This window comes from Corvus moneduloides, chromosome Z (genome assembly GCF_009650955.1).
Source record: "Corvus moneduloides isolate bCorMon1 chromosome Z, bCorMon1.pri, whole genome shotgun sequence".
In the NCBI taxonomy this organism is placed as follows: Eukaryota; Metazoa; Chordata; class Aves; order Passeriformes; family Corvidae; genus Corvus; species Corvus moneduloides.
Window position 1 is genome coordinate 16,750,044 of NC_045511.1, and position 12,261 is coordinate 16,762,304.

The 12,261-nt window shown below is 44.1% G+C and overlaps 1 protein-coding gene across 3 annotated transcripts in view; it reads right to left on the reverse strand.

The window, feature by feature from the left end:
• Window positions 1–460: 460 nt before the first annotated feature.
• Window positions 461–12,261, reverse strand: part of UBAP1 (ubiquitin associated protein 1) — a 33,922-nt gene continuing 22,121 nt past the window's right edge. The window contains exons 4-8 of one of the 3 annotated variants that reach the window (XM_032095791.1): window positions 9,590–10,513; window positions 6,111–6,146; window positions 5,467–5,664; window positions 4,053–4,154; window positions 461–2,618 (exon numbers count right to left, since the gene is read on the reverse strand). In XM_032095791.1, coding sequence (XP_031951682.1) covers window positions 2,478–2,618; window positions 4,053–4,154; window positions 5,467–5,664; window positions 6,111–6,146; window positions 9,590–10,513 — 1,401 coding nt within the window. In that variant the 3' untranslated portion in view covers window positions 461–2,477. Of the gene's footprint in view, window positions 2,619–4,052; window positions 4,155–5,466; window positions 5,665–6,110; window positions 6,150–9,589; window positions 10,514–12,261 lie in introns of all 3 variants that reach the window. The other 2 variants (XM_032095790.1, XM_032095792.1) reach the window with 2 other exon arrangements.

Below are 12,261 nucleotides of genomic sequence, written 5' to 3' on the forward strand. Positions count from 1 at the left end.
CAGCAGGACCGCCTCACCCCCCCAATGAACTTGTGCCTGCACAGAACAGTACCAGATTAACAAAGGCTGCACAGCACCCTGAACACTGAACTCTCTTCACATTGTGTCTCTTGTTACACACTAATTCCACAATGCCTCGCCTCTGAGCCACCCCCCTAGTCCTCTCACTCTGTGGTCTTCTCTGACATGCCACCCCAGGAATACACTTCATCCCTTCAGCCACCCAGGGATTTAACTCCAGAAATGTCACTGCCAAACCAAGAGCAGTGGCACCAGGGGAGACCCGGGTGAACATGGTGGGCATGGCTCCCTGGTATAAGACCATGCAACTTCCAGGTGCCACTTCCCATCTTTACCTCCCTACTCTCACCCTCACAAGAGTTCCAAAAGCAGAGTGGTTAGTCTATGGGGTTAAGAGCCAGACCTTGCAGGGGAACTGTGAAAAAACAACGCACACTAATACAATCAGAGAATATTTTATTCAGAGGTTCAGTCTAAATAGTTGTTTCTTTGCTGGCAAAGACTTCTTGCCCCTTCAGGACTGTCTGGTACCAGACAGGGACTCATTGGGGTAGCAATTCTGAGAAAACCAGAACAAAACACACAAGTGAATGCTCACAGCAGTGATGGTAAAGCAGTTTGAATTTTGTTTTCAAGGTTTTCCAATTAATCAGGAACCCCATTTCCTCACTTCATGTCACATTTCTCACTGGGGAAGGAAGAAAAGCTGGGCAGCACCTGCACTCACAGGCAGCAACTGCTGCCCCATCAGCTGCTGAATGTCCTTCTTAAACAAGCTTTAATTCAGCTCCACCAGTAGAAACTGGTGAAGTTCAACACCATGGAGTAGGTGCAATGCAACCTGCCCTGCTCCTCCTCATCATCTCCACCTCTCCTAGATACTTGCCAGCAGATTCCTCCCCTGCATCATTTTAAGTAAAGACACATAATTAACACAGTTGGGTACCCCAGAAAGAATTCCAGGAGTGCACACTGGGCCCAAATTACATGTTTTGGTCATAGAAAGTTAACAACACAGTGGAGACAAATGCCATCTCCTTCAAAGTCCTGATGAGCTGAAACCTCCTACTGAAAAACCTACTCTGATGCAATTAGCTGAGCTCTTTTCCCCTCCAGAAGTTCAACACTGCAGCTCTGGGCTCTAATGTGAGTTCAGATCCCTAGGCTGGGGTTCTGCCACAGAACAAAAGTAAGCTGCAGACAAGCGCAGCACCTTCCACTACTGCAGCTGCAGCCCAGAGACCTCTGGTTGTTCTGCCCAACAGTGTTCACATGTGCCCACAGGAGCTGGCGGCACCTGGGCAGGCAGGATCCAGCCAGTTCCTTGTCTGCTGAAGCCAAAGAACATGAGAGATGGGAACCATGACACTGGGAGTTATATCTGAGGGTTTTATTAGTTGTTCTTCTGCAGAATCAAAATATTTAGCAAATTAGAGATTCCTCCAGACTGTTGATATTTCATGTATTTAGAACTCGATCAATGTATAATGTAATACTTTGAACTATCAAAAACAACTCCAAACCTGATTTGTAGTACTAGATGTTATTATTATGTAATTCTATAGCAGTGTGAAAAATGGAACTAATGCAGTGAGTATATTTGTTTTAAAGAAAGTGCTTGAAAGAAACCTCCTGCATCACACTGTGTACTATTTAGAACAAAAAGATAACTGACATTCTAGCAGGGCATTGTCTTAAATATCCTACAAGCCTGGGGGATTAAGAATACTAAGCCCCAGCTCTCTGCCTTCAGGTTCAAGAACGAACACAAGTTGTAGATCCAGGTTGAGTTCACAGCTTACCTGCTTCAAGCGAGCTTACACACCACTCAGTATTGGACACTCGTGTCTGGCAGAAGTGTTGGATGCATGGGTAAAAAACAAAAACCAAGAGGACAAAACAAGATTCTCTCTTTATGCATAGTGACAGTTTCTGAACCAGTGTTTTACTAAGTTACAGACTAACTTTCAACCAAAAAATAAAACTCCATTGCACTAAAGGTCAAATTTAACCAGGTAATCTGGACTGTGACACAGTCAAGTAATTCAGTACAAGCAGACAAGACACCATGAAAGCAGCTTCAAAGAACCAAAGCATCCTCGTTTCAGAACCAACTTAATATTCTTCTGTCCAACTCCAGTGCAACAATGAGGGGGGAACCATTCCATCTCTACCTATGTACAATTCCAGTAGAGGCTGGGCAGTCTCAACTCTCCATGGCCAAGCTGGAAAAAGGAAACTTAGGAAAGGACACTTTAAAATTTAATTTAAGAATGAAAGTTGACCCTCAGTGGAAAGAGAAATGCTGGAGTGATGTATGTGGGCGGGCTTGCTCAGTCTCTCTCCCTTGTATGCAAAAAGCTGGACTCCTTCCCGCTGAGAGCAAGTCACACTGGATGTGAAGGTGGCAGGGCTGGTCCTGCTCCGTTGCACGCCAAGAATCCGGGAATGTATCTTCAGCTGGCTCCTGCACGGGCCATTAGATCTTCCAAAGCGTTGTGTTGGTCATTGTTATGTAATAATAAGACCTCCTTAATGTCTTTTAGTTCAAAGCCCATTTCTTTAAATTGACTCATTAGTTGGAGAAGTTCTGTGATCTGAAAGACAGACAGCCTGTTATTTGCAAGAGAAAAGTGGATGGACCAGTGCTTGGTGAAAGTTTAGCACAGAGCCTGTCTTCAGCACCTGAACGTGCCATGGTTGTGGATTTCTCCTCCCCAAGCAAAGCCCGTTCCAGCTCTGTTGGGAGAAAGTCTGCTCGCACCAGAGCCACCAGAACTCTGGGCACAGCAGCCCACAGGGCCTCACCTTCAGTCCCCTCTGTTTGCCATCCTTCATTTCAAAAACATTTCAACCAGGGCATCAAAGCCCAGTCTGTGGGGGTATCTCTCACACAGAAGGATATTTATCAGCCTGGCCCAATGTGGCTCTCAAAAATGCTGATTAATGGCACCCAGCTGCCCCATCCAGCAGCTCCTGCTGCACCTGATTTTCTTTTAAAGTTTTTTAAAGTTATTTGGACATTGGGAACAGCGCAGTAGCCCTTGCTATCAACCGGCCTCTCAGACCTAGGGCAAACTTGGGGGGATTAGCACAAACCCCACTGTGTGCATACAATATTTCCAACATCAACTGTGAATCCTCCCTGAGCTTTGAAAAAATAAAGTGGCAAGAAGTGAGTCAGCTGATCACTTTTATGAACCCTCTGCCATTTACAGTGTGTCTGCTCCACTCCAGGGGAAAGAAAAATCCCAAACAAGCAAGCAGGTTGAAAATGGGCAATCAGGAGATTAGCCATTTCCAATTTTGGGGCTGAGCCAGTTGCAAATGTGTTTCTCAAACTCAGTTACTTTCCATCCTCACACTGCTACTGCTCTGTTTACAAGATTATCACTTGTCCAAGAAAAGCAGGAAGGCATATCTATGTTTGAGGGGGTTGGGTTGCACCTCTAAAGATTCATGCAATAACCTGGCACACAACAGGCTGGCAGACTTAGTAAGATCCTCCTGTCCTCTGCCCTGGGTACCTGCTCCTGCTGTACCTTTGGTGCTGGTAAAGCAGCCAGGCAATGAACCAGACCCCAAAACATGCATTTTCTAGCTTCTTCCAGAGCAAGTCTTAACCCAATTTGCTGAGCAGCCAGGCAGATGCACTTGTACAAGGAAGAAAATTCATGGCCAGGGAAGCCTGGCAAGGTCTGAAAGACAATTTGCTGCTGCTGAAGTTAACTGTATATGTACCAAGCACCTCGCCTGCAAGCAAACTCTTGGCATTCAAAATATTATGACTGCAATAAGCAGGGTCTTGCCCCCATAAAAATGGATGCAAATGAGACTAATAGAGCAACACAGATGAATTCTAATGCATTAACAATTTTTAGCTTTATCAAAGCAAGGATGTCCTTTGGTAGTCAGTTTTGGAAACAAGGCAGCATTACCACGACAGCCAGAATTACATCAGCCAGAGGAACTGCTGCTGGAATTCCCTGTCATGGCACATTTTTCTATTCCTGCACACATTGCACCCTCACCTTCTCCTCTGAACACTGGTGCATTTCCAAAGCTGCTTCAACAAGAAGTGGATCAAAGCCCTTCTCACAAAGCTGTCCATGTGCAAACAGGTAATCCAAAACCTGTGGGGAATGAAGAAAACAAACTGTGTTTAAACAAAGGCACTTGCAGCAGGCAGCTGAATGGCACCTTTGTACATGCAGAGGGGCTGAGCATGACTCTATCCAGGGCTTCACCAGGGGCAGAGATGCAGTCCTTCCCAGCAGAGTTGAGACACTCCTTATACAAGAGCTTGTGCAGAGAAAGCAGACAAACCCTCCTGTCCTACTGTGCTCTCTGACCATCCCCTTCATTCTAGTCAAAGCATCCTCAGAAGTGTATCTTCAGCCTCTGATGGCAGAGTGGGAGTTTCACTGTGGTTTTTATACTACAAGCTTTAAAAATGAAACTGTAGGTCCAGGAGCCAGGATGTGTCTGCTTTTAGCTTCCTCTCAGACAGCCGCAAGAGCTGATGCAATCTGAGAGCAGTCAGCCTTTGAAGATCAACTCAGCATACTGGCAAGTGAGCTGCAAATCCCAGCTCATGCACACAGAAACTGCTGCCAAATTTCTTATCCTCAGCTTTGAGTGGAAGGGTCAGGTAGGCAATGCTACGCATGGGAAAGAACAGCCAGCAAGTAGAGCAGGATTTAAAACTGCCCTCCCAAGGGACCTTTTTTTCCATTTGATATCACAGTTCACTCCAGTGCACAGCTTAAGCTGCTCTCCATGTGTACGGAGAGGGCCAGCAGATCAGTCCCATGAGCAGGACGTGCTCTGTGCAGCCTGCTGAGGGCCAGCACAGCAGGTTGGGCCATGCTCCCCCACTCTGATGTGTTTGTTTGAAGCAGATCCAAGAGCCAGAGCCATGCTCTGCCCAGCAGTGCTCTGTGCCCAGTGACCTGGTCTGAGCGTTGGATGCAACGCTCGAGTGGGAAGCAGCAGCATTAGAATGCACACAAGTCGGTCAGTGGGGCCTTGCAGGAGCCTTTCAGAGCTGTCTTAGGCCTGCAGGGGCCAGTCTCTCTACAAGGAGAGATGTCAGCAGTGTGCTCAGAAAAAGGGAAGTTGGCTGGATTTCTGTCACATGGCTCTAAGCATGGCACAGAGCCATGCTAAGCTTCCTTTGGATGTGTTTGTTGCTCCTAGGAAGACCCAGAACCTCTCCCAGTTTCAGACAGAGCAAAGGGCCCATCCTAAACTCAGCATGGCTCCAACCCAGCACCCATAGGTGTGGCTGACTCCAGCAGCTCTCACCAGAAATAAGCCCAAGATGTAGGCTGCAACCCCCTATTAGAGTAACTGTATTCCCCTACCCATTTTGCAAACCCAAGACTGCTTCCCAGCAGAACCAGCATCCAATCAAGCATTTCTTTGCACTGCACGAGCTCTTACCTGGTCTATGTTCTGTCCCTTCTTCTTCATGGCTTTCAGGACGCTCTCGGGCGAGTAGCCCATGTTGACCACGGTCTCCACACAGTGCCTCTCACTGGGGGAGAGGCTCTGCTGCAGCTCAGCTGTGAGACCACCTGGCCACTTCGTGCAGCTGCTGTTATTGGGCACTTTAGATACTGCAAAGTTTTGGTGGGTTACCTAATGGGGAGAACCCAGAGGCTGAGGTGATGATCATGTCCTGCATCCCCACATCCTGTTTCTGCCTAGTGCCAGAACCAGGATACCCCATGTAATTAATCCAAAAGGCTTTCTAGAGTGTCCTTGGGAAGTAACATACTGTGAGGATGAAACCAAGTAGCCCAACTCCCACCATACTCTTTTAATCCTCAAAGCAACAATCGACAACCCAGCTTCTCCACAGTGAACCCTTCTCCTACTGGTGTGACCAAGCCTTTGAACACCGAAGCCCTGCAACAGTGAAGGCTGGGATACAGCAAACCCCGCACCTCAGAGGAAGCACAGAGATTGCTTCCTTCACCTCAGGTTTACTCATCACCTGCGGTTTTCTGTACTCAAAGGAACACCACTTCTCAAGATTACCATAAACATGATCCAGTGCAAGCAAGGTGTATTTGCAAACTTACCACAGGGATTTCTGTTTCCTGGTAGTCTGGGTGTACCTGCTGGACAACACACAAATAAAGTAAGTATAAACATCATGCACCAGTGAGCAGAATTTGCCACAGCTGGGGAAGGAGGATTTTAGAGAAGATTCTAGCACAGGATGGGAGACTCTAGGTCTGATCTTCTACATATGAGATGCTGACATTACCCATTGTGTGCAGCTACAGAATCATCATCATCAGGATCATTTCTCCTCTCAGCACTCTACAAATGGATTATACTCCAAGAAGGATGTGTGTACCCCCACAATAATTTTAAAATTGTTTATTCTGTCACTGTAACAGCTGCATGTTCACACAGCCCCAGTTCAGCTCCTGACCATATCTACACTGCCTGAAGAACAGTGATAATTTTGAAGTCGTTGCCTAAAGACTTCTCTTGACTTTTTGACTATGTGAAGGGGTAAGAGAAAAATACACCTCTTTTTTATTCCCAAAGCACTGAATTCCATACACCACACAGGAACACACCACACTGCCTCAAAAGAGCATGTGAGTTTTCTACCCAGCTCTTGTCCCACTCCCAGCACACCAGCAAGGCTGGGTCATGTCCCCTGTTGTGCACCTGCTCTGCTTCCGCAGAACCACCCCACCACTTTGTACAACCTTGCCCAAGTTAACAGCAGTGCAAAGTCAGGCCTTGGCCCCACCAAAGCTGCATATTTCAGTTCAATACATTTAGAACTCCTGCATTTTAGATGGAATTAGAACTCCTGCATTTTAGATGGAATTAGAACTCCTGCATTTTAGATGGAATTAGAACTCCTGCATTTTAGATGGAATTAGAACAGAGTGCAAGAAATCACTGTGGACCAAGAACCACAGTTTTTAGTGTTTCTTAATACTTATGCCAGCACAGATTGCTTGAGAGGTCGTCCATATCCTCCAGAAAGGCCTTTTTAGTGCCCAAACTGAATAACAAAAAACCCTCTATAGAAAATCAATTCTGAAAAAATCTATTAGGATTTTGATAAATTCCATTTGTTTGCAAAAAGATCCCAAACCACCACCAAGGAGGTTTTGTTCTGCATTCCTGGCCATCTCCAGGATAAGAGTTTCTTTTCTACAAAACATCATATTCATTTTGATGCACTGGTGTGCCAAACAACCTCTTCTCATGGTGTGTTCTTCACACACATCCTCTCTCCAGGCACTTTTTCAAGGGCAAAAAGCACTGGAATATAGGATACACTGAAACAAGGGCCTGGAGTAGCCCTGAAATCAGCTGGTTATCAGACTGCAGGATGATGCTTTGCTATTGATACTGCAGCCAGGAAAACCAAACTGTTTCTGACACCAGAGATTCAAGAGTCTGGGAAAACCAACTCCTCCTACTCAATCTACTTGAGTTTAATTTCAACCTGCTGTCTTCATTAGTCATTTCTGCATCTGCCAAAGCTGTGAAAAATCAAACTACTGAGTTCCAAGAAAAAATAAAAGTGAGGAGAGGGGACCACCACAGCCTCAGAGAAACCACAGATTTATTTCCATCCACAGATTCCTAGATCCAATTCACTGGTAAAGCAAAAACTCCCATGGTAACTGCAAATTCAAAGTTAAAATTTATATCTTGTGAGGGGAAAAAAAAATCATATCACTGTGGAATACACTGGGACATGAGCCTTCTGCTCCCAGCCATAGAGATGACTGTGATTTCTTTCTACTGTTTTCATACTCTGAGGATTTTTGTTACATTTACTTAAATTATTTTGTTGCATTTACTTAAATTTCTTGCATCTCAGCCATCATTTTCCAGTGGAATTATATTGTGGAAACATAAAACAAGTATAATCTGAAGTCTTGGAATTTAAACAGAAAGAACTAAGTTCTGTCAGCTTAGTTATTTCTTGGTTCACTACTTCCAAAGCATAAATAGTTTCAAATTAATGAATTCATTTTATTACTTCTCCTAGTAAGTCCACTTTTTTTCCTCACTTTGCTTCTTCCCTTACAGCATTGTCAAGAACACACCTTCCCTCTTGCTCTTTAAAGAATTTTAATTCAGCAGAGAGATTTGAATAGTTTGAGTGTAAATTCAGGCATCTTAATGCCAATCTATCTAGTTGTAAGTGATCTTTCATCCCCAGAGAAGAAACGTGTTCTATAACTGAGGTCATACAGCTCCCTCTCACACCTGTGACCTGCAGAAGTGAGCAGGTGCTCAGCACACTGCTGCTCCTGCCAAAGTTAACAGCACCGAATTTGTTCCAGCCATCAGTGAACAGCTGTTCTGTTGTGCTCTGTCGGATACAGTATTTCCCAGAATATTGTACTTCGCAGTTATGAGTGCATTTACCTAACCCTGAAAAGAGGTGGCAGAACAGAAGGGGAGAAGCAGCGTCACTTGTTTCAGAGGACATGGTGTCAAAGAAAAACCTACGGTATGCCACTAAAACCACAGAATCACTGAAACACTGCTTATACAGGACAAAAGAAACCCCCCAGATCATTTTAGAACTAGATAGAGTATTTGACTACACAGCTTTCACTAGGCTTCATGACTACTGGTATCCAGATCTGAGGTTCTTCATAAAAAAAGCCCACAAGCTTAATCTAATCTCTGCTCTTATTCACAAAGAGACAAAAATAACAGCCGGTGTGAAGTTACTGTCCTCAAAGTAATTTTAGAACTTGCAACAAGATTGAGGAAATGAAGAGTCAATCTCCCGTCTCAGAGGTGTATGGTGACCAACTGTAACATTAAAAATACAAGATGATCTTCAGGGTTGGTTTTGGTCTCCACCAAGCAGTGACTCCACCCTCCTTCACAAGAAAGAGGGTGAACACGAGATTTCAAATCACTAGAATTTCTTTTCCTTTTAAAGATTAGATTTTTAAAGGATCTCAGGAAGAAAACTGAAACAAACAAAAAAACAAATAGGCTTACTTCACTGCAGGTCAACCGCAAGCACTTTTTTCTTCCCTGAGTGGCAGAGCACATCTGTGTGTTTTAACCTATTATTACTTCTATTCCTTGAGAAGCCTGCATTTCCCAGTATTTCCAGCAAACAAACAAGCAAACCAAGGAAGAAAACTAGAAGAGATTTGATTCAAAGCCTAACATCACTTCAGAATCTGATATACCTCATCTCGGTAGGAAAAAATGCAGGACTGTACACAGAAGATGCCTTACATGCTTAACTCAAAGGTGTGCAACTATCAACAACATATGAGAGCTGAAAAGCTGAAAGAACAATCACTGGAATTGGTCTAAAAATATCAAATTTGGGGAAAAATGCAGAGTAATAATGGGAAGTTCAGAACTACCAGCACAGAGAGCTGTTGGATTGATCAATTGGCCACGTAAATTAAGAGGATCTACATTTCGCTCCTAGTAAATGAAACGATAACCAAAGCAACAAGGCAATTTAGAGGCAAGAGTTGCCTCTGCACCTCCACCTCTCCCCAGCAACCCCAGTTCTACACCACTCCATGTTTACCGTAGTCGGTGCGCTTTGAGATGATTCTTCTTCTGTACAAACAGTCGAAACAGCCAGGGAAGACAGCCTGGATGAAGAGGATAACGTCTCCCTACCACTGTCCTCATTTAGAGCGGAAAGACCAAGCATATGGTGTCCATTCAGTTCACTGGCTTTGCTCTGAGCACAGGTCTGCAAAGAGCTGAGCAAAGTGCCATTGCGGAGACAGGTAGTGCTGTGGAAAGTGCTCGTGAGCTTTGATGATTTCTGATCACCCTCATCGGAGTCAAGCTTAGGGAATGACAGGGATTTGATATTGCTCACTGAAGTGATGGGGGAAAGGGACACTTTGGAAGACAAGGACATCTTTTCACAGTTTCCCAGCTGTGGTAAAGTGATAAAGCCATTGGGTTTGTGAAGGGGTTTGAAGTCCAACGTGGCCCTTTCTATGGATGCCAGAACTTCCTCATCTTGCAAAACAGACTCAGACCCTCCTTTAGGCAAAGTATTATCTAACAGCTGGGCAACAATTGGCCCAGTAGTACCAACATGAATTTCAAGGATATTTTTTAATTCCTCCTTATCATCGATAGTTTTTAATTCCAGTTTGTCAAATGGGTCTTCTTCACATTCAAAATCAGCTGGGTTGAAATCTGCCTTTGGACGAGGTGGACTGAGGACCTTTTGCTTCACAGAGCTGCTGTTGGCTGGGGTAGGAGTCAGAATATTATTGTGCTGCAGGCTAGCAAGGATGGGATTAATAGGAGGAGGCATAGCTTCAGGGCAAGCTCCCTCTGAGAACCCCATCTTGGTGCTGTCCTCTGGAGCAGCTTTTGAGTTTGTCAGAGCTTCTTCTGCCTTGCGTTCAGCTTCTCTCTGGGCAGCCTGAATTTTTTTGATGTCTTCAGCCCACTCGATTGTTTTCTTTTCCAGTGAGAAGTCATACTGGATGGGGGTAGAGGGGAAAGGAGAGAAGGGAAAGTAAAAAAAAAAAAAACCAAAAAAAAAACAAACACCAAAACAAAACATAAGTTATAAGGATCATAGCTGCTACTTCTAGCAGCAACATAAAGAGAAGAAGAGCTACGTGAATTACCAGGGACAGGCAACATTTTTTCACAACCTGCAGAGTGATGAAGCTGGCAGAAACCAGAACTACTTAATTTTGCCACTAACAGCAAAATCTGGCTGCAACCTGGATTAGAATACTGTATTTTGCCTCCTTCCTACATTTAGTTTTGTTTTAGAACTACTCATCATCCCAAGATCAGTTTCACAGCCCTCCCACCTTCTTCCCCCAGGAGAAGAGACATAGCAAGGGGAAGTCTAATGAGTTATTAGATGAACAATCACACCCTGATCTGGCACCACTGAACTACCCCCAGTCCACAAGTTCTACATATCATTCAGCAGAGTATTTTTGCATCCAAAGGCCAATATAGTATTACTCAATTTCCCCAACAAGATTCCTAAGGGACTTGATATTTGAGTGTCACACCCATTGGTTTAGGAGGTATTTTAATTCTCACTCCAGTGCAGTGTCTCACCAGCCAAAGGGGATATGTGGCTACACCAACGACAACACCTACAGGCGGCAGCAGATTTTGTTGTAGTTACTGATGTGACAGGATCTCAAAGGCTTTTCCCATTTAACCTCAGGTCCTTTAAGGCCAGATCAGCACAGGGAGGCATCTACTCATTACCAGTGTACTGACCACAGAGCGGCTTAGTTGTAAAGAGCAAAATTCTGAGGAGCCTAAATCTATCTTTAAACATCTACATATATTTTATACTAAAAAAATGGGTGGGAAGCCGTATTTCCTGCACTTTTTTTTTTAATGGTACTTGCTACAGCTGTAAAAGAGTCCAATTGCACTGTGAGATGCACAGTCCACACTGTGCAGAGTGTTGCAGTCTGAACAGGCACACTACACTGGCTGAGCCCCAGCTTGGCAGTAAAATGGAGACACAGCACAATTAAGTGAGCAACAGGACATCAGAAGCTCCTTTGGCTCTCCCACACCAGCTTAACTGAGTGGAAATATGGGTACTAGGACAATCAGGGAATTGTTTAATGGTTATGAGGGAAAAGCCATGATGTAGGATAACAAGGTAATATACAGGGCAGGGAGAAAACAGAAACAAGAAGAAAAAAGCAGAATCACCTACAGCAATCTGTCACACACAAAGTAAAAACAATCATCAATTGGGACTGCTCAAGGAAAAACATGGATCCAAATGAGAAAACATAATTCAATTAGACTTCCTGTATCACAACCTGCATTTGGAGATTAGATTTCCAACAGTTATGCTAAAGCAATTGATTTTATGCTACTAACAGTTTATTTTACAGAAGCATGCTCCTCAAGTCAGGGAAGCCATCCGTGTATCAAGCTGTAAACTGTTTGCCCCACAGCTTGAAAAGAATTCTTACTCAGAACTACACAGACAAACACAGAAGAACTACACAGAAAACAAGAACTGAAAATTATGCCATTGCCCAGGTGTATCAGTTCTTAGCATATTTGCTCTTAAAAATTATATTCAAATTTCATCACAGTAACATTTAAAACTACTACACAAAATCACTGCTTCTTTGAAGCAGATAGACTAAAACAAATGCTTAAAAATAAAAGCCTAATGGCTTTTTAAGGCAATAAAAATTAGAAGCTTTTGGCATGACCTATGATATT